This window comes from Tauraco erythrolophus, chromosome Z, assembly GCF_009769465.1.
Source record: "Tauraco erythrolophus isolate bTauEry1 chromosome Z, bTauEry1.pri, whole genome shotgun sequence".
Lineage (NCBI taxonomy): Eukaryota > Metazoa > Chordata > Aves > Musophagiformes > Musophagidae > Tauraco > Tauraco erythrolophus.
This window is the reverse complement of record NC_141496.1, coordinates 16185106-16212333: the sequence shown is the minus strand read 5'-3', so window position 1 is coordinate 16212333 and position 27228 is coordinate 16185106. Positions and strand designations below refer to the sequence as shown.

The 27228-nt window shown below is 39.8% G+C and overlaps 1 protein-coding gene across 1 annotated transcript in view; it reads left to right on the top strand.

Moving 5' to 3' along the window:
- RICTOR (RPTOR independent companion of MTOR complex 2) overlaps nt 1-25450 on the top strand; it is a 98257-nt gene extending 72807 nt beyond the window's left edge. Inside the window, exons 27-38 of the mRNA XM_086630009.1 lie at nt 1869-1956; nt 2660-2752; nt 3629-3735; nt 4396-4625; nt 5122-6151; nt 12820-12997; nt 13943-14027; nt 16034-16267; nt 18306-18458; nt 19203-19326; nt 20262-20400; nt 20565-25450. Coding sequence (XP_086486135.1) covers nt 1869-1956; nt 2660-2752; nt 3629-3735; nt 4396-4625; nt 5122-6151; nt 12820-12997; nt 13943-14027; nt 16034-16267; nt 18306-18458; nt 19203-19326; nt 20262-20400; nt 20565-20639 — 2536 coding nt within the window. The 3' untranslated portion in view covers nt 20640-25450. The remainder of the gene's footprint in view (nt 1-1868; nt 1957-2659; nt 2753-3628; nt 3736-4395; nt 4626-5121; nt 6152-12819; nt 12998-13942; nt 14028-16033; nt 16268-18305; nt 18459-19202; nt 19327-20261; nt 20401-20564) is intronic.
- The last annotated feature ends 1778 nt before the right edge of the window (nt 25451-27228 follow it).

Here is a 27228-nt window from a genome sequence, read left to right as displayed (position 1 = left end):
TCTAAATATAATATTGGACTGGTACTTGTTTAAGACGGTTACCTGCCTAACAGGGATGAAGAAAGAGCGGAGGCGTTCAATACTTTTGCCTCAGTCTTTAATAGCACTGGTAGACCTTGCGCTGCCCAGTCTTCTGAATAGGAGGACCACGAGTGCTGGAACAGTGACTTACCGTTTGTGGGCACTGAAGTTGTAAGGAACCAGCTGTATCAGCTGAATGTTCCACAAATCCATGGGACCTGATGAGATTCATTCTGGAGTACTGAAGGAGCCAGCATATGTTCTGGCAGAGCCTCTCTCGATCATCTACCAAAGGTCTTGGGAGTCTGGGGAGGCCTCTGCTGACTGGAAGCTAGCCAGTGTTCCAGTTTACAAGAAGGGCATAAGGGAAGACCCTGGGAACTGCAGATGTTAGTCTAACCTCAGTTCCTGGAAAATCACAGAGAAGATTATACTGAGCACTGTTGAAAGACGTGTAAAGAATACTATAGTCATCAGACACAGTTAACATGGGATCACAAAGAGAAAATCCTATTTAACTACTGTGATATTCTTGCATGGTAAGGTCACCCATCTAGTGGATAAGGGAAAGCAGTGGGTGTAGTTTTTCTGGATTTTAGTAAGGCTTTTGATACTGTTCCTCACAGCAGCCATCTGGACAATTGCCAAACTGTGGCATGAGCAGGTTCATGGTGAGCTGGGTGAAGAACTGGCTGAAGGGCAAGGATGAAAGGGTTGCAGTGAATGGGACCACATCTGGCTGGTGACTGGTCACAAGTGATGGTCCTCAGGGTTCAGTTCCAGGGCCAGTGCTGTTCAATATATTTGTCAATGATCAGGATGCAGGAGTAGAATGCACCGTTAGCGAGTTTGCTGATGACACCAAACTGGGAAGTGGTGTTGGCTTTCTTGAGGGACAAGAGATGTTGCAGAGGCATCTAGATAGATTGGAGCATTGAGCAGTGATTAATAGGATGAAATTTAACAAGTCCAAATGCTGGATTCTGCACTTAGGACAGAGCAACACCAGACACAAGTATAAATTGGGAGAGGAGTGGCTGGAGAGCAGCCCTGCAGAAAAGAATCTGGGGGTGCTGGTTGGCAGCAGGCTCAATGTGAGTCAGCAGCGTGCCCTGGCAGCCAAGGGGGCAAATCACATCCTGGGGTGCATCAAACAGCATAACCAGCCAGTCAAAAGAGGGGATTATCCCTCTGTGTTCAGTGTTGGACCTCACTTTGAGCACTGTGTGCAGTTGTGGGCCTCACGATTTAAGAAGGATGTGAAGGTCCCTGAATGCATCCAGAGGAGGGCAACAAGGCTGGTGAGAGGGCTGGAAGGCATGTCCTGTGAGCACTGACTGAGGACTTTGGGCTTGTCTAGTTTGGAGAAAAGGAGGGTGAGGAGCAACCTCATGGCTCTCTACAGCTTCCTGAGGAGGGGATGCTCTAGGAAGGTGCTGAGCTCTTCTCCCTCATATCCAGTGACAGGACACGTGGGAATGGTTCAGAAGTGTGCCAGAGGAGGTTCAGACTGGACATTAGGAAGCATTTCTTTACAGAGGGGGTGGTCAGCCACTGGAACAGGCTTCCTAGGGGTGGTTGATGCCCCAAGCCTGTCAGTGTTTGAGGCATTTGCACAAGGCCCTTAATAACATGCCTTAATTTTTGGTCAGCTGTGAATTGGTCAGGCAGTCAGCCTAGATGATTGTTGTAGGTCCCTTCCCTCTGTTCCCTTCCCTTCTCAATTCTCCAAAAGAATCTTCTTCATCTGAAAAACCTCAAGAGTAACTTACTGCATTACACTGTAATTGATTTTAAAATAAAATGTTAGAATTGCTGAAAAAGCATATGATTTCTCTTTCTGCCAGATTACAGCGACCACATGTCTACCTTCCGGTTCACCTTTATGGCCAACTGGTGCACCATAAAACAGGCTGCCATTTATTGGAGTCTCAGGTGAGGATAATATCTATTTATAACTTGAAAGATTTTAGAGTACTGTAACCCTTTTAAAATATGTTTTAAAAGGGATGGCATTTAAATAGTTATTGCAAAATAATTTGATTATGAAAGTCTTAAGTTAGATGGGGCAAAAAGTTGTGAAGACAGTCTTTGCCACCTCGTCTCATGTAAAATTCCTTCCTGACACTGAAATACCAGAAAAATACCATGCAATGTTTTTCTTAAAATGACTAGCAAAATCTTAGAATGGAAAGCAATAATATCTCAGAAAGAAGAAGAAAATCTTCCTTCTAATATCCTGAAAAGTGAAGAAAAGAGACGCTAAGGCAGTTGATAGTTGCTTAAATGAATTCACTTTTAATGTGGGTTTGCAAGATGATGTAATGAACTGAATATGATAATCGGAAAGTTCAAGAGAAGGCTTATATATTGCAGTGTGTTGGTCTGATTAATGTGTTGTCTTTGTAAAATCTGAAATAACTTGATGCAATCATTGGTTACATTAAAATTTTCCACTTGCATTACCATTGCAGTTAATTTATGCTGCTTATTCCAGAACTGCCACTGTTCATTTTAGGTGCATACTTTAAATTAGTGATTTGCCTTTTATTAAAAATGCAAGAGAACCTGTTTGAGGTCCCCTTTTCATTTTCAACTGACCTTTTTTTTGTTTTTCTTCTGTTTTTTTCTCCTTCAGAGCATTGTTACAGATCTAAGTTACACTGTTCGTTCCCCAATGCTGGATAAGTGGGAAGGAATTAAGCAGCTGAAAGCAGCCCTTTGGGCCTTGGTTAGTAATAGATTTACAAAGTTTTTGCACTTGTTTGAGTTCTGCTACGACTCTTGATTCTGAAATAACTAAGCAAAATCCCATAAATTCTTTAATTAAGGTTTCTGTCCTAAAACGTGTGATTTTTTTCCAAGTTAGTGTTCTGTACCCTAACTGGACTTTCAGTTGGTAGTGGTTCGTTGCACCTTTTTTACAGAAAAGACATTTTTTCTTTTCTCTATTTTTTCTTTTTTAAGAAAGAATAGATTGCCACATTAGCAACAGTATTAGTATGGAACCAGCGGTTACGAGTTGCTGTGGTCTGATTTTAAAGTGTTTACTGTGGTGGTCAGTAATTCAGTGTTTCTGGAAGAAAGTTGGCTGCCACTGTTGATGCATTTGAATATAAATGGTCATGACACCCCTGGTACGTGGGATAGGCGAAAACCTAGTGTCTGTGCCTATCCAAGCTACACTTCTAAAGCTGCTTTGCCACCTCAAGTGTTTGTGTGATTCCTTCTGGTCTTCCCCAAAGTTTATTTTGAAACATTTGTCTAAGGTGACGCTTACTAGAAGATGTTGTAGGTATGCAGTAAAATGCCTGTGTAAGTGGAATGTAAACAAAGTTCATACTGCTGGCTGTAATAGAATTGGTAAAATGAGGAATAAGTAGCAGTTAGCTGTGGGTGGTTTTAGATGTTACACGTAGTATGCCAAGTCCTTTTTTGGATTTGAATGACTAGGACATGCAAAAAAGGGTGCTCAGATCTTTTAATTGCTTTGAGAAGATATGTCTTGAAACTATACAACCAACAAACAAAAATGTCAAAAGCATTACACTAATAGTGCCGCAAACTGCATAAAAATCAAAGCTTACTTGACAAACTTTTATTCCAGGGCAATATTGGATCATCAAATTGGGGTCTTAACTTGCTTCAAGAGGAGAATGTAATTCCTGATATAATGGCACTTGCCCAACATTGTGAGGTTCTCTCTGTTAGAGGGTATGTGTATCTGATTAATACCTAAAATTTACAGATGGTAGTTGCCACAGGTTTTCAAATAGCTTTACCTGATCTATATGAATATCGTTTTGCACTTACTTGGAAATCAATTCTTAAAGATCATTGATGACTGACTATCAATCTCAGTCCTATATAATCGCAGAATTGTATAAAAAGTATGAAAGAACGTGTAATAGTCAAATGAAGCCTATGAAAAAAGATACGTACTACTTTTATCCTTTTTAAAAAAACAGTTAAAATATTTGCTTCTAACATCTCTGTTGGAATCAATTTATTATTCAATCATTTTATTCAATATATTTTTGAATCTGTAAAAAGCATATATAGATTGTCTTTTGCGTAATATCGCTACTGCATTAATGTTTGTTTGGTTTTTTGAGAAAGGTACTTTTCTACTTTATGTAATCAAACTCTTACAATAATTAGTTTTTATTTTTAAATAGGGTATTCTCAGATATTTTAGTGCATTTCCTAAACTTCCATTATTTACCAATAAAAATGAACAGAAAACTACTTGGCAGTTTTGTGAAGTTTCTGCTGAATTGTTTTGAAACTGTTTCCTTTCAAAAGAGAAGTAAGTTTAGTTAAATTAGATGCTATTTTTGTTGCTTTTTTTTTCTATATATACATTAAATACAGAACCTGTGTGTACGTGCTTGGTCTAATAGCCAAAACTAAACAAGGATGTGACATTTTGAAGCACCACAACTGGGATGCAGTGAGACACAGTCGTAGACAGCCTTGGCCAGTGGTTCCTGATGACATGGAGCAGCTCTGCAATGAACTTTCGTCTATACCCAGCACTCTTAGCTTGAACTCCGAGTCCACCAGTTCTAGGCATAACAGTGAAAGCGAATCTGCTCCTTCAAGTAAGTAACAACAAAACAAACAAACTCACTCCCCAAAACCCACCACGAAACAGCATAAGGAATATTATGGGATATAAATACATATATTCTGTGTGTATATATACACACAGAGTACTCCTGTATTTAAACTCTTGTATATTTTGAGTATCTAATACATTTTAATTTTGCTATGGATATTTGGAATTTAAATTCAGAAATAACGCCGTATTTAGGTATCATTAAAGCATTATATTGGTTGTAATCATAGTGACTGGATATTTGCACTGAAATAACATAGTGTGGCTTTTCTTCTGAAGCAATGAGACCTTCAGCTCAGGGACTCCTCAAGATACTTAATTTATACTACTAAGCTCTGCAGCAAAAGTGTGGAATTAAAATTGCAGTAAATCACAGTCTCCCACTTTGGCTTCTATAGAATTGCTTACTTTTTTTCAACATAGTTTATACACATTGAAGAAATGTCCATTTTCCGTGACAAAATCTCATATAATTTCAGGTATGTTCATCATGGAGGATGACCGTTTTGGTAGTACTTCCACTAGTACATTCTTCCTAGATATTACTGAAGATGCAGAACAAATATTTTATGACAGACCTGGACCTTCAAAGGACAAAGACCGTAGTCCCTTTCCTTTTTTTTCTTCTAGTAGACTTGTGAAAAATCGCATTCTAAACTCTCTTACTCTACCTAATAAAAAGCACAGAAGTAGCAGTGATTCAAAAGGAGGAAAGCTGACATCATCTGACAGTAAATCAGGCCTCAGGCGAAATCGTACAGTAACAGAACCTTCCAGTAGCATAGACTTTCCTGCTGGGGAAGAATTCAACCCTGTTTTCAGAGTTCCTAAAATCCAGACTTTACGATTAGAAACTTCTTTTGTTGGAAGCAAGCACATGGAAGATACTGATAGCACCCCAAGTATTGGAGAAAATGATCTGAAGCTGCCAAAAGGTCTTGGAAATGAAATTCACCGGGAAAACACAAGCAGAGAAAGGCTAATAGGAGATGGTACTACACAAACACATTTCAAGAGTCGTAGCTTAAGTTTTAATACAGATACCACAACAAGTGGCATAAGCTCAATGAGCTCTAGCCCTTCAAGGGAGACTGTAAGTGTGGATGCTACAAATATAGATACTGACTGTGGAAGTTTGAGTACTGTGGTAAGCACGAAAACAGTAAAACCAAGTCACTGTTCAACACCACAGTCTAACCACCTGCCTCTCTCAAAATCCAACTCGGTATCCCTCGTACCTCCAGGGTCTTCTCATACACTTCCCCGAAGAGCCCAGTCTCTTAAGGCTCCTTCTCTTGCTACAATAAAAAGTCTTGCTGACTATAACTTTAGCTACACGAGTTCTCGGGATGCCTTTGGCTATGCTACGCTGAAACGCTTACAACAGCAGAGGATGCATCCTTCACTGTCTCACTCAGAAGCCCTAGCATCTCCAGCAAAGGACGTGCTGTTTACTGACACTATTACCATGAAGTCTGGCAGCCTGGATTCTCGGCTAACCCCAAGCCGGTAAGAGGTTATTGTGTGCTCATTTCTTAATTCAGAGCTGTAAGAGCAATTAACTAAGAAAAGAATCTTTCTAATATTCTTTTCGGACTTCACCTTAAAAGTGACAGTTGTTGCAAGGTGATTCATAACTTCACTGAAAGCAGTATCGATATTACGAGAATAGTATAATGGAGTGAGAATTCTCAACTTTAAGTGCTGTCAGAGAAGTCTGGCTTTCATGGCTCTGCTCATCCCCTTTAATGCTGTTACTTTCAAAGGAAAATGTTTCCTCTTACCATATTTGCTTCCTGTTTATTTTTTTTTAATATTTAAGTAGAGTTACACTGCTAACATTGCTCAAGTTGGAGTCACACAAAATTGCCGATGTAGTCAGAGCTGTATTTCAGAAGAGAATTTTCTCAATGTCACTTGGTGAGGTTTTAGGACAGGGACTCCTGCCAGTATGCTATATTCGTGTTCACTGTTGCACATTGAGGCCAGTGATGAGATACTGGTCCCACTGACAGGAATGGCATTTTGGCTTCCTAGCTACAACAGAGTAAAGACTTTACTCACAGCGTTTATTTTTAGATGGCAGTGTCACCTCTTTATTATTGAGTAATATTAGATGTTCTGAAGACTAATTGGATAGTTACGTAAGATCTAGCTCATGACATTGACACTGTTCCCAGCAGCTAGAGTCAGCGCTAAACAACTTTCTTGTAAAAGCTCTTCTACTAAATCTTTCCTTGTAAATCATCTTTTAGCTAATGCATTGGATTTCACGTTACTATTGAAAAGGAAAAGACACTTTCTGTCTCTGTTCTTACCTAAACATCCTCTCTCAGATGAAAGGGGAGAAGCTACCAGTACGTTCGTTGTCTGTGATCTGTCGTCACAGAACAGCAGTTGCCCAGTCCCAGAACTGCACTCTGCATACCCAGTTGAGTGTGTACAGTGCCTGTTTATTACTATGCATTTTTGTCCTGATTAAAAGCAACATTAATTTGTTGTTATTTTCTTGGTTCTGCAAAGATTCCATAAAACATAAGGTTTGTTCCCTTCGTTCAGTTAAGCTGAACCAGACTGAGTGTGCTGATTAAATTAAGGATGATTCAGCAGTTAAGCTGCACTATCTGGAAATCAGAGTTTCTGTTCCTTGCTCTGTTGCTGGCTTCCTGTGCTAACACAGGAACAAATCAGTGTCATTTCAGTGACAGTACAGGTTCTGTTGAGGCTGTAGTAATGTGGTACCATTCCTTGCAGTCAAAGCAGACCTGCTGCAGTGGACTTTCATCGTGAGACTCTGCACGCAGTGTAGTACTAACAGTATTCCTGGTGCTTCGCTGTTGTGATCTTTTCTGTCAGTGGTTAGGCTCAAGGGTTTGAGCTGACCTGTTTAACATTGAAGTGAAATGGCTGGCGTGCTCGTATCTCTGAGAAGGTTAAAAAATTGCACACATATGTATTACAAGAGATTGTCAGATAGTGTTGGTTACTAATATAATAGAGAAAGACTCTGATGTAAATAATATGTGGTTTTTTTCTTATTGGTGACAGCTGAATGTCTGCACTGAATAATTGTGGTCCTTCTAATTTCAGAGTATGTTACTACTTCCAGCTAAATATTGTCCTTGAATGCTGTTTAAGTAATAAATTAGAAAGAAATATTCTGTCCTTTTTTTGTCTGCCAAGGTTACTTTTCTGTTCAGTCTTCAGAAAAATGTCCGGTTCATGCTTCATTGACAAATTCATGGGATCATAGCAACTAGCAGCTGAAAATTAATTTTTGTGATGTTTCTAGTTGTTCTTTTAATTCAGAAGGTTGAACATCTTGTTTCTTTCCATAAATTATTTTATGAGGCTAAATTTTCCACCTTCGTCTTTAAAGACCAGCGAAAAGTATTAATGTGCATATCTCAAATCCTAATCATGTCTCTCACCTGCAGACATGCTTTCATGAAAACTTACTGGTGTTTATCACTACTAATGATATATCTGTTATCTTTTCCAGGAAAAGCAGGAACAAATGTTTAGGATTAATACTTCCATCTCTAATTTTATGTTGAGAGTAATGGTAGAATGCTTTATTATGAAATAACTAATGCAATTGTTAGCTTTTTGGATTTTAGAATCATTTAGGTTGGAAGACACTATTAAGATCAAGTCCAGCCATAAACCTAACACTGCCAGGTCCGCCACTAAACCATGTCCCTAAGTGTCACATCTGTGTATCCTTTAAATTCCCGTAAGGGTGGTGACTCCACCACTTCCATGGGCAACCTGTTCCAATACTTGATAACTTTTTCAGTGTAGAAAATTTTCGGTAATATCCAGTCTCAACTTCAGGTCATTTCCTCTCATCCTTTTGAAATATGGCTTGATATTTGTTCTAAGTCCATTGTTCTTGTCATTAACATTGGTCAGAATTAGTAGCAAGAAAACTATTGATATCCTATAATTCATGTTCTGCGTGTTCCCTTCACATAATAATGCCTTGAACCTTACATGGTCAAACGTTGAAAATTTAATTTTATCTCTTTATAAATCTGTTAACCTGTTAGGGATAAGAAGAAGTTTTAATTGCCTATCTAAACCAAAAAGTGATAGAAAAATATTTCTGAGGCAGAAAGTCAATAAATCATAGAATCATAGAAGGTTTGGGTTGGAAGGGACCTCAAAGATCATCTAGTTCCAACACCCCTGCTGTGGGCAGGGAAACCCTCCACTACACCAGGTTGCCCAAAGCCTCATCCACCCTGGTCTTCAACACTTCCAGTGATAGGGCATCTACAGCTTCTCTGGGCAACCTGTTCCACTGCCTCACCACCCTCTGAGTGAAAAATTTCTTCCTTAGATCTAATCTAAATCTGCTCTCTTTCAGTTTAAATCCATTGCCCCTTGTCCTGTCGCTACACGCCCTTGTAAAAAGTCCCTCTCCAGCTTTCCTGTAGGCCCCCTTTAAGTACTGGAAGGCTGCTATAAGATCACCCTGGAGCCTTCTCTTCTCCAGGCTGAACAGCCCCAACTCTCTCAGCCTGTCTTCATAGCAGAGGTGCTCCAGCCCTCGCATCATCTTCATGGCCCTCCTCTGGACTCACTCCAGCAGCTCCATGTCCTTCTTGTGTTGGGAACTCCAGAGCTGAACACAGTATTCCAGGTGGGGTCTCACGAGAGCAGAATAGAGGGGCAGAATCACCTCCCTTGACCTGCTGGCCACGCTCCTTCGAATGAAGCCCAGGATACGGTTGGCTTTCTGGGCTGCCAGCGCGCATTGCTGGTTCATGTTGAGCTTCTCATCCACCAGTACTCCCAAGTCCTTTTCCTCAGGGCTGCTCTCAATCCGTTCTCTGCCCAACCTGTACTTGTGCTTGGGATTGCCCCAACCCACGTGCAGGACCTTGCACTTGGCCTTGTTGAACTTCATGAGGTTCTCACAGGCCCATCTCTCCAGCCTGTCAAGGTCCCTCTGGATGGCATCCCTTCCCTCCAGCATGTCCACCACACCACACAACTTGGTGCCATCTGCAAACTTGCTGAGGGTGCACTCCATCCCACTGTCCCTGTCTCCAGCAAAGATGTTAAACAGCACTGGCCCCAGTACTGACCCGCCAGGAACACCACTCGTCACTGGCCTCCACTTGGGCATTGAATCATTGACCTCAACTCTTTGAGTGAGACCATCCAGCGGATTTCTTATCCACCAAGTGGTCCATCCATCAAAACCATGTCTTTCCAGTTTAGAGACAAGGATGTCGTGTGGGACAGTATCAAATGCTTTGGATAAGTCCAGGTAGATGATGTCAGTTGCTCTTCCCCTATCCATCAGTGCTGTAACCTCATCATAGAAGGCCACCAAATTAGTCAGGCAGGATTTGCCCTTAGTGAAGCCATGTTGGCTGTCACCAGTCACCTCCTTATTTTCTATGTGCCCTAGCATAGTCTCCAGGAGGATCTGCTCCATGATCTTGCCGGGCACAGAGGTGAGACTGACTGGCCTGTAGTTCCCTGGGTCTTCTTTTTTTCCCTTTTTAAAGATGGGGGCTATGTTTCCCCTTTTCCAGTCATTGGGAACTTCACCAGACTGCCACAACTTCTGAAATGTGATGGATAGTGGCTGAGCCACTTCATCTGCCAGTTTCCTCAGGACCCGCGGATGAATCAGGTCCCATGGACTTGTCCATCTTCAGGTGCTTTAGATGATATCGAGCCTGATCTTCTCCTATAGTGGGCGATTCTTCATTCTCCCAGTCCCTGCCTTTGCCTTCTGTGACTTGGGCTGTGCAGCTGGAGCTCTTGCCAGTGAAGATTGAGGCAAAGAAGTCTTGAGAACCTCAGCCTTCTCCATATCCTGAGTAGCCACATCTTCCATTTCCTTCTGGAGAGGGCCTACGTTTTCCTTAGATCTCTTTTTATCACTGACATATCTATAGAATTTTTTCTTGTTGCCCTTGATGTCCCTGGCCAGATTTAACTCTATCAGGGCTTTAGCTTTCCTAACCTGATCTCTGGTTGCTCAGACAATCACTCTATATTCTTCCCAATCTACTTGTCCTTGCTTCCACCCTCTGTAGGCCTTCTTTTTGTGCCCGAGTTTATCCAGGAGCTCCTTGTTCATCCATGCAGGCCTCTTCGTGTTCCTACCTGCCTTTCTCTTTGTTGGGATGCACCGCTCCTGAGCTTGGAGGAAGTGATCCTTGAATATTAACCAGCTTTATTGGGCCCCCTCTTCCCTCCAGGGCTTCATCCCATTGTACTCTAGCGAGGAGATCCCTGAAGAAGCCAAAGTCTGCTCTCCTGAAATCCAGGGTAGTGAGCTTGCTGTGCACCCTCCTCACTGCCCTAAGAATCTTAAACTCCACCATTTCATGATCGCTGCAGCCAAGGCTGCCCTTGAGCGTCACGTTCCGCACCAGCCCTTCTTTGTTGGTGAGAGCAAGGTCCAGCAAAGCACCTCTCCTCGTTGGTTCCTCTACCACTTGGAGAAGGAAGTTATCATCCATGCATTCCAGGAACCTCCTGGATTGCCTATGCCCTGCTGTGTTGTCCTTCCAACAGATATCGGGGTGGTTGAAGTCCCCCATGAGGACCAGGGCTCGTGAACGTGAGGCAGCTCCTATCTGTCTGTAGAGGGCCTCATCCACCTGGTCGTCCTGGTCAGGTGGTCTGTAGCAGACCCCCACGACTATGTCCCCTGTCCTTTCTCTCTCTTTTATCCTAACCCATAAGCTCTCATTTGGCACCTCATCCATCCCCAGGTGCAGCTCCATGCACTCCAGCTGGTCTTTGACATAGAGGGCAACCCCTCCTCCTCTTCTCCCCTGCCTGTCATTCCTAAAGAGCCTGTACCCTTCTATTCTGACACTCCAGTTATAGGCTTCATCCCACCACGTCTCCATGATGCCAATAAAATCATATCCCAACAGGTGCGCACACACTTCTAACTCCTCTTGCTTATTTCCCATGCTGCACTCATAAGCATAGACATTTAAGTTGGGCCCCAGATGAATCTGACTTCTGGCCGGAGTGGCTGGAATTCCTTTCTTCTGTTCTTCAGGTACTTCCAGCACATCTTTATCATTCGCGATATTACCCGCCTCTACCTTTGAATCTAGTTTAAAGCCCTGTCAATGAGACCCGCTAGCTGTTACACCAAGACCCTCGTTCCCCTCTGAGAAAGGCAAGTTCTGTCTGGTGCCTGTAGGCCTGGTGCCATGTGGCCCATCCCATTATCAAAAAAGCCAAAATTGTGTGGATGACACCAGAAAGTCAATAAATCAAATGTTTACTTTACCTCCCAACATATAATAAGTTGGAGTAATGTAATAAAATTTTAGTGTTCCTGAGGTGTGTCTCTTATTACTGGGAAGCTTTAATCCACTGCATATAGACCATCTATGTAGGTTGATTAGCAGAAAACATCTATAGGTTTTTACTTCAATGAGTAAACTGACAGATGGCCATATCTGACGTTTCCACCATCCGGACTGTGATCATCACTGGGGTCTCTTTCTCAAGCCTCTTCTCTACTGTCTCATTTTCCCAGCCCATTTCTTTGTTCTTTAGGCTGCTTGTCACAGTCAGCTCTGCTCACTGCACAGGCTCAAGGTTGTTCTTCATGCGTTCATGTTCTTACTCCATACTTGGGTGACCTGGTGACTGGCTCCTTTAGAATACAGGAAAAATTGTTTCTTGTTCACGTCACTGGTGCCTTAGCAGGCTCAAGCTTTGCATTTGCAGGGATATACCTGCTCAGCTCGGAGTTCTTGAATATCCAGGAAACATACATTCAGTGTATAAGTACATTTCCAAATGAGACACTTAGTTTAAAAGCCTAAGTCTTTACTGACCATGTCTTGGCTGTAAATCTTCAAAGCCTAGTAAGTTGGAGAAAATTTGGTTTTGCAGGGTTGGCAACCTCTCCAGCAAGTTCCATCTTGCTGTTTTCAAGGCTCTGTCCCAGGACTTTCAAAGAAAAAAAATTTTTACCCAAGGAACTGCCAAAGCATGCAATACAGGATGAGACAGAAAAAAGCAATGAGCCTGTAGTTGTAATTTGACAGAGTAACAAGCTCTGGGTTCTGAAACGGGAAGATGAAGATAATCTTTGTGTCAGCAGTCCTTCTTACTTGTAATGTGCCAGAATGAGATATTTACCAAGGTTGTGATTTGTTATTTCAATGTTACAGGTTCATGAAAGCTTTAAGTTATGCTTCATTAGATAAAGAAGATTTATTAAGTCCTATTAACCAAAACACCCTTCAGCGTTCCTCTTCTGTTCGTTCCATGGTTTCTAATGCTACATACGGTAGCTCTGATGATTACATTGGCCTTGCTCTCCCAGTGGATATAAATGAAATATTTCAGGTATGTATGTGATAACTTAATGGGTTCAGTTGCGTTTTCATACTGAAAGGTAGTCAACTAGTGCATTTTCATCAGAATAGATTGGATCTAGAATGGATGTGATACTTTCAAGGAATGCATTTTGCAGGACAAGAATTTATTTTCTGACTCTGTTTACGGAAAAGTGCTAGTCTGTTTTGTATTATTAGGGAAATAATGACACAGACTAGGTTAGAAGAGTGTTAAGCAATGGTAGCATAAATATGCTGTCATAAGATTTCTAGTTGACAGCTAGCTTTTATACAAAAATTAGCATAGTTTGTGGACATTTTGTTGGTAACCTTGTTAAGCCAGCTAATTGATATATTCATTAGTCAATCATACATGATATGCATAATCACACAGTTGATTTCCTGCTACCATGATCTTGACTTAATATTACTTTTATTTTTATATGTATCATCATAGCATTAAATTATATTGTCTTTACTTAACCTCACAAATACATATATTTTAAGTTAAAATAGATTATTTTAAGTGTCTTATCAATTGCCTTCCTCTTTCTACTTTGTTAAAACACATTCCCATCTAACAAACTGATGCATCACAGGGTTTAATATTGTGTTACTTAATTATCAAAACCAGGGCATGGTCTATGTTAAAGGTACATCAGTGGCTTCCTTATCTTCCTTATCTGTCTTGCCTTTCAAACCTAAGTTGCTTTCTTACTAATCTCAACTAACTGACTGTTAATAAGCCTTGCTTAGTAAATGTTCATTCACAAATATACGCTTTTCTTATTGGCTTTTCTTCAGTACTTAGGAGCCCATTCTTAATTTCCTCCTCTGATGAGACCTTTTTCCTGAAGTAAAAAATGGACAAAATTTTATTTCCTCATAAAATCTATTTTTGCTTTGTATATGATTATCACCTGTGCTGATTTTAATTTTCACGTGAATATTCCAGGTAAAGGAAACTCCGTATTTCCAGAAGAAAACCACACCTCCATTTGATGACCGTGGAGCTAGGGTCTTTGCACCTGATGCAGGAGGTATTGTTTTTGATCCTCTCCTATACCTTTCTGTTGTTTATTTGTACACTGGGTGTGGCAGGATGTTGGTAGGTTTGTTGATTTTTCTTTTAAAAATGTTATTTTCAGCTCTTAACATTTGAGCGCTATGTTTTAGATTTCAGGATAGCAGGCCATTAATTCCTGGTTTGATTTAGAATGAATCATAGAATGGTTAGGGTTGGAAGGGACCTCAAAGATCATCTGGTTCCAACCCCCCTGCCATGGACAGGGAAACCCTCCACTACACCAGGTTGCCCAGAGCCTCATCCAGCCTGGCCTTGAACACTTCCAGGGATGGGGCATCTACAACTTCTCTGGGCAACCTCTTCCAGTGCCTCACCACCCTCTGAGTGAAAAATTTCTTCCTTAGATCTAATCTAAATCTGCCCTCTTTCAGTTTAATGCCATTGCCCCTTGTCCTATCACTACACGCCCTTGTAAAAAGTCCCTCTCCAGCTTTCCTGTAGGCCCCCTTTAAGTACTGGAAGGCTGCAATAAGATCACCCCGGAGCCTTCTCTTCTCCAGGCTGAACAGCCCCAACTTTCTCAGCCTGTCCTCATAGCAGAGGTGCTCCAGCCCTCGGATCATCTTTGTGGCCCTCCTCTGGACCCGCTCCAGCACCTCCATGTCCTTCTTTTGTTGGGGGCTCCAGAGCTGAACGCAGTATTGTAGGTGGGGTCTCACTAGAGCACAGAGGTGAGACTGACTGGCCTGTAGTTCCCTGGGTCGTCTTTTTTTCCCTTTTTAAAGATGGGGGCTATATTTCCCCTTTTCCAGTCAGTGGGAACTTCACCAGACTGCCACGACTTCTGAAATATGATGAATAGCGGCTTAGCAACTTCATCCGCCAGTTCCCTCAGGACCCACGGATGTACCTCATCAGGTCCCATGAACTTGTCCACCTTCAGGTTCTTCAGATGGTCTCGAACCTGATCTTCCCCTACAGTGAAGAGATACTGTATTTTTAGTTTGAGTAGATGTAGTTTGAGATACTGCAGTTTTGCTTGAAAGCAACATGAGCTTGTTATCTAATAAATGAAGGAGGAAAGTTTACATGTCTTTTGATTATAATATGTGCTAATGCTACTCGAAGACTGGTAGTGACACTGTATTGAAGAAAGTAACAAAATTTAAGTGAAAATAAAATATGTATGCCACGTACATATTGAGCTGTTCCATTTTCACTTCACTTTGATTACGTGTTAATTTATAGGAATCAGTAAAGGTGTTAGGTGTGAAGCATTGGAAGTGATCTTAAAGTAATATAGGATAGCTGTTGTCTTGCCCTCCAGTTAGCTGGAACTTTACAAGCACTTTGAACATCCAAACAGACACACCTTACTGATGTTGGTTTTTCTTTCTTTTGTATTGTTAATGTAATATATAAAGCTGATTTTCTTGAAAGTGTGTTTCTATAGTTTCTAAGTTTCACTGTAAAGTAACGCTTGTTCAAAATTGTATTTGTTGGTATTTTCCCCCCAGGGAAGAGCATGTCACTGAAGTGTTTTCGGCTTGTTTCTGCGTTGTTTACTCCAGTTTATTTGTATTACGGGCACTAAATCATAGGTTTTTTAAATTTTTTTCTGTATTCATCAGTGCATGTGTCTTTAAACATCTAGTATATTGTTGTACTAATTTTGTTTGATATTACGAAAATTTGTAGTGTATTAGTGTTACGTGGATATTACTGTTACTAATGTTGATATTATGTCAGAATTTACCACTTACCTTCTCACAGTATGTGTGTTTAGAGGTTGAATTCTGTCCTTTGCAAGGTTTTGTTATATACGATAAGCTGGAAGTAAAATGTAATCTCTGTCTCCTGAATGCCAACAATCTTGGAATCTTAACCAATAAAAAAAAAGTTTCTAGATCTTTACAGACCACACTCTCCCCAGCCTTAAAAGGCTTAAAAATGGAAATTTAGTTGAAATAATGTTGCTTGGTTTTGGTTTTTTCTGATATCCTAATTGCTTATCTACAGGTCTTCCATCAGGAACAAGTGATGTTGTCAAAAGCCCTTTTCAGATGCTGCGACAGCAGATCAGTCTCACAGAAATAATGAACACCAGCCGTTCAGATGCCTCTCAGTTTTTAGAAAATACAGAGGATACGGGGCTGCAGGAGCACACAGATGAGAACTGCCTGTACTGTGTCTGCATTCAAATACTGGGTTATCAGCCTAACAACAAAGTGAACTCTTCATATAGTCGTACCGGTTAGTATTTCTTGTGGGGAAGTGTGAAAAACTGAATGGAAATACGGAATTTTGCTTATCTTTAAAATTGATTAATCTGTCAGGTTTTTGGTCTTACTGACTATTGGCCTTTAAATTAATTCTCCTTAATAAGCTCACTGTGCAACCAGTGTTACTTCTATGGTCATTCCATCTTTTCGATTTTTAGTGGTGTTTGTGTAACTAAGTCCCTGCATAGTGTTTTTAAGTATTTCTAAGAGCTTATCAAAATACGCAATTTGAAACCTTATTTAGTACTTAAAATCCATGCCCTCAAAACTGACACTTGCTGTCAAAGTAATAAAAAGTCTTGACTTCAAAGCAAATCTACCATAACTGAGGAGTCTGAAGTTGAGCTGTAATTTCTGGGATTTAGTCATCTTTCTTCATATTTTGAGATTCAGATCAGATTCAGAATTATTTTTTCCTAACTTCTGAAGGGCTCGCAGTTACATGCCTTTTTCCAATGTCTGTGATAAAACAATGATCCGGTAATGGATGCTTAATAGGAATCCTCGCTGTTTTACAACAGTGTTACACATTCAGGTAGTTAGACATAAAAGAGTAGTCTTGGCAAGGGGGATGATGTACAAAATGTGAGGAATGGCCCACAGAGTGGAGTTTGAGCTTGAGTTCAGTATTGAGAAGGGATGGCAAATAAAATCCCAGTTGTAGTCTTCAAATAGCATGAAAGGATAACAGGTGTGGCAGAGCCAGGCTCTTGTCGGAGGCACACAGCCGGAGGATGAAAAGCCACAAACACATGCTGTAGGAATAGAAATTCCAGTTGAACATAAGGGGAAGTTCTTCACAGTGTAACCTGATCTCATTTTGAGGTGAGCCCTTCTTTTGATCAAGGGGTTGAACTAGGTGATTGTCCTGGTTTCAGCTGGGATAGAGTTAATTTTCTTCTTAGTAGCTAGAATAGTGCTGTGTTTGGGATTTAGTAGGAGAAGAATGTTGATAATATACTGATGTTTTTAGCTTTTGCTAATAAATTAAGGACTTTTCAACTTGGCATGCTTTGCTAGTGTGCAGGTGCACAAGAAGCTGAGAGGGAGCATAGCCAGAGCAACTGATCCAAATTGGCCAAAGGGATATTCCATATCATGCAACATCCTACTCAATGTATAAATGAGAGTTGGCCAGGAATTTCGTTCTCTCTCTCTCCCTCTCTCTCCCGGGATTGCGGTTTCGGGATTTCTCTCCTTTGGGATCACTCGCTGGGGAACGGGCTGGGCATTGGTCAGTGGGTGGTGACTACTTGTTTGCATGTTCTGTTATTATTACAATTATCATTATAATTATCATCTTCTATTTTATTTTATCAGTTATTCAAGTGTTCTTAACCAATGAGTCTCCTTACCTTTACCCCTCCGATTCTCTCCCCTACCCCACCACAGGCAAGGGAGGGTGAGCGAGGGCTGGGTGGTGTTTGGCAGCCTGCCAGGTTAAAACCATGACCGTGGTCTCCAAAAGTCCTTTCAGACCTGTGTTCTTCTGCGGTTCTGTTAACTGCTCAACAATTAAAAGCTTGGATTTTATATTCATCTCTTTACATCCAAAATACCAAAGGCTGTGGATTGTGAAACCTCCCAGAAGAATCTTACTTATCATGCCTTTCTGTTGATGAAGTCAGAGCCCTTTCTGCAACACCTGTGATAATTGTATGAGCAAAAAAAAATTTATACGTATGCAAGAGCATCTTTATTATGTTATGTAAAATAGAGCATGGGTATATCAGTAAGAGCTCTATGTGTGATTACAGTTTTTAGACTTCATCAGCGTCTAAAAGAGTTCATTATTTTCACATGAGTATTTTAAGATTTCAAAAAGTGATTTTTTTTTTAGACATTTTGAATATGATTTGTCCAAAGTCCAACATCTAGTTTCCAGCTGGTTTACATGCGCAGTACTTAGTGCACCAGTTACTTCCATGCTTACCATTGTTGAAAAATAAGAAAAGCATTTGAAGAAAGGAAAAGTGAATAACAAAGATGCAACATCTTGTTTATGTCAGATTTTTCAGACATTCCATATACTGACTGGTGTGGGCAGACCATACACAATCACTTAGATGTGCATTCCTCCAAATTTTCTGGAATTTCGGGCTGTAGTGATGCAGTATCCCATGGTTCAGCTAGCAGCACCAAGAGTACAGAGCTTGTATTAGGTAAGTTTGAAAGCCTTATGATTATTACAGACTATAACTCTTAAAGTATTTTTTTAGGTTATGTGGAAAAATAATATTCCATTTATACATAATGCACCAAATTAATGCTCATTATTTTTTTTGGAGTATTTAGTTGTTATCCAGGAAGGTAGTTTCATTGTCCATGGATATGGGAGATGAGAGAACATAGTTTTAAACTCTTCTCCTTTGCTATGCCACACTTCTGCAGGTTATTAAATAGCTCTGGATCCAACATTACAAGCAAATTGATTGCCTTGTTTTCCCACATTGGTGTTAATTTAAAATAAATAAATAAATCCCTGAATTTCATAAAGAGAAGGACATTTCTTTTTTAGGCTTGTGGTTTACATTTTGGATTATCATAATTTCTTATGAAGTAGCTGGTTGCTAACTTCTCCAGCATCTGATACAAACAGAGCAGGTAATCACTTGCCCAGTTTGCAACGTGATTTAGTGGTAGAGACACCACTGTAATTGAATCTCACAGGTTTTTCCACTTAATGAAATGGTAGTTTACCTTTTTAAAATATTTCCGTGTTAAAATTCATGAAAATATTTTTTTTGTTTTAATTTTAATAGGGATATTTGTTGGTAGTTCAGAATACATACATAAATATGTACTCGTGTGCATGTGTAATGCTAAAACAGATTTATGTGGCGTAAGATTAGCACAATCAAAGACTATTCTGCTTAAACTCTATACTGTTGAATTTTTTTCTCCAGGAGTAAAATCAATCCCAGATGATACACCAGTGTGCAGAATACTTCTGCGGAAAGAAGTCTTACGTTTAGTAATCAATTTGAGTAGTTCAGTAGGAACTAAGAGCCATGAAACTGGACTCCTGACGTAAGTTAAATACATTTCAGATGTTTTAGCAACATTTAGTTGTATATATTTTCTAAGGTCTCTGAGATAGTGATTCACCTTATTTCTGACTTCTCAAAAAATTGTCAAGCAGGTATTATTGTGGGTTACTGGGGATGACTGAACATAATGTAAAAGCTAAGCAAAGAATTTTCCTTTTAATATGTTTGTTCTGTCTTTAATTTCTTATTTTTCTCCAGTCTTTGTAAAATCAGTAATTCAACTGTATTGGTATTTAATTACATACCCAGTTATCATGCATCTTGAAAAGATAAACTATTCTTTTTTGTTATTTGTGCCAAATAATATATATCAGATAAGCAGAATAACAAACTGAAAGTAACTTCTTGAGAAACACGAATCTGCTTTGAGCAGGAGTACAACAACTGGAGTTAATTTATAGAAAAAAATCATGCTAAAATATAGGAATATAAATCCAGGGACCAAATGTTATACTAAAGCCTATGGGTTTTTTGGCTTGTGACATTGGAAACTGACAACTGCTAAAAGAAAACTCAGAAATGCTCATTTTAGTTTTAACAATGCATACAGGTAATTTAAGTTAGCTTTTCCATATTTTTTTATTACTGCTTTGTAGTAATAAAATTTGTAGATGCCAATTATTTGGTATACTATTCTCTTTCTACATCTGGTATTTTAGGACTAGGTGATCTCAGCAATTCTGTAAAACTTTCAGATTACATATTGTTTCATCTCATTAATATGGATTTCTTCCAGTTTTGTACAAAATAATGCTGTCTTTTCTGATTTTCTTGCTTCATCAGATCCAGAATGTATAATGCCTATTACTGAAGAGTTATACTTTGTTAATGATGACAATCAAAATTTAATTGAACAGTTTTTAAAAATATGATGGAAATCTGTTAGAGACTTTTTTTTTTTTTCCTGTTGATCAGAATTAAGGAGAAATATCCCCAAGCATTTGATGACATATGCCTTTACTCTGAGGTGTCCTACTTGTTAGCACATTGTACATTTCGACTTCCATCTCGAAGGTTCATTCAGGAGCTATTTCAAGATGTACAGTTCTTACAAGTAAGTGGACAGTTCAGATGCATTGAATGCATCAAAACGTACCAGCTGGATGCAGGTTTCATTTTCTGAATGCTTTCAAATATATCTTAAAGGAAACCATTTTATGATGTCTTTCTAGTAAAATCTCTGATGACATTAATACTTCATCTATCTTTTTTTTTTAGATGCATGAAGAAGCAGAGGCTATTTTAGCAACACCAACAAAACAGCCAGTAATTGATATGTCAGCTGAATCCTGACCTCTGTGTTGTGCGGTGCATTGCATATAGACTTTCTAAAATCCTCAGATAACCTTCGATTGACTGGATAAAAAGCTTTGGAGCATCATTTTCTAGACCATTCCAGAAACTACTGATACCTGAAGACTGAACTGAAAACTTTTTCTTCCTTAACCAATTACTTTCTCAGTCTTTTGAGCCCTTTGGGGAGTTATTAAACATTACCATAGTTTTAACAATGGTAATTACCAGTATATGCAAGAGCTGAGCACTGAACACCTCCGCAACTTTTCATTTCATTTTTTACCATAAATTAATAAAAAAATAAGACAACACACAAAGACATCTTTTATGGTCGACTTCTGATTCTGTTCCAGACAAGCAGAATGATGCCTTGCTTTTTAGCCCCTGGATGTCAGGAATCAGAGAGATGAGAGTGTATTCCATTACCAGCAATGGGGAGCCATGGTGTAATCATGGGCACCAGAGGATTAATGTTAGCCCTTCTCTGTCGGTTTTTGTACTGTTTATAACACTACTCGGGGGTTTGTAACTTCAGACAGGAAGAAAAGCCTCTGTGAATCCGAGGTTTCCTTTAAGTTATTTTAATATTGCTGTAGTTGTAAGTCATTCTGTTAGCAGTCTCTCCAATTTCATTACATTTACGTACATGTATCTTACCTGAACCAGTTAAGGATTTTCACTACAGTTTGATTTCAAAAGTTACGAATCATTTAAACTTAAAATGCTGAAATCGTATTGTTTTCCCTGAATGATATGCATGCGTTTGCAGTTTCTACACTCATGCTCATATAGTACGAATGTTGGTCTTACTCTTAACTAAAATCCTTTAAAAAGCATGATTTGTATCGGATAGATGAATATTGTATAAACTAAACTTGAAGACATTTAATCATTGCTGCTTTTGTGCGGAGACATAATATAAGAGTTTTCCAAGTTCTATGGAAACAGCCTTTTATAAAAACAAAGATTTATTTGAATTTTCAGTGGATGAGTGATCAAGCATCAGATAGAACTAATAATTGTAGTGAAAAGCCTTAAGTACCAAATTTTGGAGCAGCAGTACTTATAATTCTAGATTGCTATTTAAGACTTGTTGCAAAAGTTACAAGATACAGTGACTGTTAATTACTGAAATAGTTGCCTCTGTCACTTCACTTGTGAGGTTTCTAAATTAATGAGTGCAAGCTTAAAAAAAAAAAAGAATCCCCATCACTTTCATCATGGCTCTAAAGATTCAGAAGCCTTTATTAGAAGATAATATAAATATATGCAAATGTGTATATACAGTAGCATGGCCACCTTTGTTAGAATGCCTGTAATAGAAGGGTTTACCCTTTGATTTTGATATAGGTGAATAATTCAGCTGGACTGGGCTAAGTAGAACGTATTTTTATCCATTCACTTCTACCATTTTTTATGATTGTCAAATTAATACTTAAGTGAAGATAAGCGAAATTTATCCTAATGCTCATAACTCTGTTCTTCGTAGCTATGCTACTGGAGATTTCAATAAGTAGTCCTGTGAACAGTAAAACATGATTCCTAATGAAATGTAGAATTTATTTGCTCTTATTGGAAATTCCATTTTGACACATAAGCACTGCTTTGCAGCTATCACTTCACTGAGTTCTTATGTACACTGCATACCATCAGGTTCTGGTAAAGCTGATCTCTAAGTTGCTGCTCGTAGCCAAATTTAGTTCCTGAGATTATCTTTTCATGAGTTCCCACTGAAAGAAGGAGTGAAAAGAAGCTGATTCAACTCTTTTATGGTTAGTGACACAAATAATGTATCTATATGTCAAGGCATATTTGAAATGCTCTGAAAACATACCACATCAGTAACTATTGGACTTCTCTGGTCATAAGAAATAAATTATTCTGTAAAACCAAAACGTCAATCACAGTAGACCAAATAGTGGTATAAACTCCAAGGGAAATAATGTAGTTTTCCTTAAAATGGGGCTAGCATATCTCATACATTAGTTTCAAACACTACCTCAGTTAGGCTAGAGTATAAGAGATTTCTTTTAATAACTAGATGGGGTTGCATCAAACAACTCCATGCTATTTTTCTGCAGTTAAAGCAAAAATAAATAAGTTTTTCCACCTGTATTTAAAAAACACCTTTGTTCATTTGTTACCAGTTTAACCCATAGCACTTGATGTGGAAAGCGCCGTAAGGCGGCCTCTGATTGCAAAAAGGAAAGGAAAAGCAATGTCAGTGTACTTTTAAAATCAAGAGTCCCATCCTGAAATGCCCGTGTGTTTGGAACTACTTGCTTGTGTGGGGATCCATAACAACGGAAACTTGACATACAAATTATGGCTGCAAATTCATTATAAAACGTGATTTTTTTTTTTCTGAAAGCGTATGAGTGTCAGTAGATTTCAACAAGTATGCATCAAGGATTTAAAGTCTGTGCTGTACATAACATACAACATTTCTAGAATTAATTTACGTATTTACAATAAGCTTACATTAATGCTTCCTTTTAATTGGCAAATGAAGGGATACTGTTATTGAAGGAACTTTATATTGGCCCAGTTATAAACTGTGAACTTCTAATTCTATAGATTTCTTTTCTAAAATATCCCTTTCAAAGTTCTTATTTTGAGGTTTTATTTGCTTCATGATAACACTTCAAAAGAAAACAGTAGTAAATAAAAGTTGTGCTTGTATTAACCCTAATGAAGAATCCTTCCACTTCTCCTAGAAGGGTTTGCAAGGGACGCTGACAGACCACCCGCTCTGCATTACAGTTTCCGATCCAAACGACTGGCGATGCCGTGGAATAAACGGCACAGCGATAGCGTTGGCTCACACTGTGTACGAATACACTTCAGTTGCTGTGGCAGGGAGAGCTCCCGAGTGATTCAACACGCCAACGCAAAACACTGAGCTCTGAGGCAAGAGCCTTTGTGGGAAGGAGAGGCTGGCTGTGAAACCCATCGCGCTGGGTCTGCTGCAGTAGCTAGCTAATCTTCTTAGTCTCCTTTTAACAGCCAGTGGAAAGGGACAGTCCTTTCCATCGGGTGGAGGGATGACTAAAGGGCTCCCAGTTCCTTCCCCAGGGCCTGTTTCTCTCCACCGAGCGGGGAGGGGGACAGAGCTGGGTGCTGGAAGTGTCCTTTTGGAGAGAGAGACCTTTTCAGCTGTCTGAAATTCCGGAGATGCTGAATGCTCCCAGCTGTCACGGACATCACTTGGAGCTGGAGAGGGTCAGGCTTTGAGGTGCAGAACTTGTATGTTGGGCCCTTGAAATGTTGTGTTTGAAACAGTCGCTTTTCCTCAGGTGTCTAAGTGTTCTCATGTGACCTGACGTGCGTACCCTAGACGTGCTCTCCTTGGGTTTGCCGTCGTGTTTTCCCAAGACACAACGAAGTGCTGTAGTGTTTGGTAGTTCAGGGTGCAGCGGCTTGGTGTGCTGGGGAAAGCTGGCCTTACTAACACCTAAAGGCAGCCGTGGTGAGAATCCTGCTCGTCTTTTTGTCGTTTTATTTTGAAACGTACGTAGTGGTCTTGAATGGGAGTTGTAATTTGCAGGGAGAGGCTGAAAAAACCTGCAGCACCTTTACGAGGTGCCTGAAGAGAAACGCCGCTGTTTGGGAAATAATCAAAGGCAATATTGAGGCAATAATCAAAGCCCCGTGGGAGATGAAAGAGTTGTTGCTTCTTCTTGGTCTACGTCCTGGACTTGGTGTTTGGCTTTTTGGACTGCAGGAAGCTGGTGTTACCTTGTAAGCACACACGAGCTCAAGCTGAGCAGTCGCAGTGGAAGAATTCTTGCCGGGCTTCGGGGCATCCCTGAGGCTTCTCCCTGCTGCATAGAAGCCCTGTTACTCGGAGCTTCAGTGGAGCCAGTTGAAAGCAGGTCCTGTAACTTTTTTTTTCAAGTTACTCTTCTATTATCTTGTGCTTATTAAAGGTATACTAGGTGAGAGTAAAATCTGAGAACCGTAAAAGACCTTTAGGAACATGCTAGAAACCATGTTTGTATTTCACTAGATGCCCCCCATCTCCTTGTTTTTTGTTTTTAGCTCCTGATTCTGGTTCCCTGGATAGTTTTGTTTTCAATGGATTTGTATGTTCAGTAACGAATGTGGATTTTCTTTGGACTGTTTCTGTAACATAGGTGGACAGAAATGCCACAGCATGCAGAAATTGCACATCTTGCTTGAGTTGCTTTGTAAAATACACTATTTTATTTGAGAAAAGTAATTTATGCCAAAAAGTGTAACATGCCATTTTGCCACTGAATAGGGTGTTTTAGCACAAGATGCAATGTCTAAAGGGGGGGAAAGGCAGACATTTTGTAGATTTAATTGAAAAATTGTTCCAATACTGGGCTGTCAGCATCCCTAAAACTGCATTACAAGAGATTATCTAAATTAATCCTTCTGAGGAGGGAAGGGATCAAGGAAAATCTCGAGACTTATTCTCCCTGTCCCATGTGGTCTTTTTTTATTTAGTAATACGCTGCTACATATTTGGAGGTTCTAGTTTGTAGGTCACTGAACAGACATTGAAATCTGATTTATATTGTATACCTGTAACATAGAAAGAAAAAGTATTTATATATTTTCCGTAAGAATATTGCATTGAGCTGTGTATAATTTAAACAGAGGCTTGTCCCAAAATGGTATTGCCCACCTTGATTTTTTTTGTTTTGTTTTGTTTTGGGATTTTTTTTGTATAGTGTGTACAGTTCATGTCAATGGGCATTAAAAGCCTCCTGAGGCATAATCTTATCAAAGGGATGCATTGTTAATAAAAATGTACTTAAACTTCTCACAGTTGTTCTGGTCTCATATGTACCTCTCAGCACTAGGAATGGGTTGGAATTTTATTTCTATTTGTGAGTTACTAATTAACTAGAATGACCTGAAGCTTTCCAAATAAACGTTTTTTGTCAAAAATACATTTTCCATTAATGCTTTGTAAGATGTCTTATAAAAATAGAAGAGGACTTTTTAATAGTTTGTACACTATTTTTATTTTTAAAATTTAGCACACTGATACTGAGAATTAATAACTTTCCATTATATGATGGCTTAAGTATTAGCATTTCAACAACAGCTGTGAAAGTTGAATTATAAACAGAAAAATATGACAGAAGTTTAGAGTTTTGAACTCATTCAACCGTTAATGCAAGACAGATGTCTTAAAATACAAAAATTATACATACCTCCCCACTCATGCAAAAATACATCTCTTATGTTTATTTCTAGTCCTGGTGCCTAGACTGTTACCTCTGGCTGGCACAAAGGCATTATCCTCCTTGGAATCCTGTTTGTGTGCTCGTAAGCACAGGTGGTCTCATGAAACACCACCCACCGGGGTCAGCAGGCAGAAAGTTTTATCCATAGGGAGGAGCTAAATTTCTCATCACCTCACCAAGAAACCTGGTACCTGCTAAACTGTTCCCTTACTCCCAGATCATGAAGTTTCATCAGTGGAGGATCTCCCTGGGAAAGACCAAGGGAGCTGAGGTGAGAACTCAACAGGCCAACATGTCTCACCCCACTGTCAGGAAGGCACAACCAGCTACATGGCCTCCAGCCACCCCCGCCTCCGCTCACCTCCTGGGCTGAATTACTGCAGGCAAGCTCCAGTGAGAGCAGCTTTTCCAAAAGCAGGAATTTGTGCTTTGTTGCAGCTGTCCTCTGGCATGAGGAACTGCAGCGTTCTGAAATTTGAAATGTTTCGTTGGATAGTCTGACTTTTTTGACTGACTTATGTATCAGAATGCCTTAGATATGTAACTCTAGAAACCTTTTTAAAAAACAGGCCTTTTTTTTGTTTTTTGAAATGCACAGCTAAGAAGCTTTTTTTCAGTGGCATAACATCCTGCTTCCGTTTGTTCACCTTTGAGCTTTTAAACTACACAGGTACGGATGATGCAATGAAACACGTTGCAGAAGGAAATGGAGTAAAGACACTGTGGTGCCAAACTTTCAAATTCTCTGTACCTCAAAGGAGACCAACATAAAGGGAGGAAAAGTTTCTCTGGGATGTCTCCATCGAATAGCACCAGCTCCTTCTCTTAATGTCCTGTTCTCTGTCAAACTGCCATTCAGATAAAGTGACCAGCCATGTTTCCTTACGCCACAGGCTGCAGGCTGAAAGGAAGAACTGTACTTACTGCCTGTTTGTTTTTTTTCCCCTACTCATCTGGTAAATCTGTGTGTGACCTACATGTGGACACAGCAGTGTGCGTTGACCGGATACCTCCAACCCCAACTGGCTATCTGTGTGCGTGTACCTCACCTCTGCCTGCCAGACTTCTCCCTGGGCATAGACAATGCTTGTCTCACCCAAAGTCTGCGTAAACTCTTGTTGATTTTCCTGGTGCAACACACCTCGTGGACATGACAACAGGATCTATAACCGACAGGATAAAACCTAGATGTGGTTCAGTATCAGAACCATTTCTGCTGCTGCATAGCTTTTAGGAAGTGTGATTAGCTAGTTGAATCCTGGAGAAGACAAGTAACTGCATTTTAACAAATTAGCTGAAGATTAAATGGTAAAAATGCACTGCATTCCTTTCCGAGAACTGCTTATTCTGTGCTTTTAAGCTGG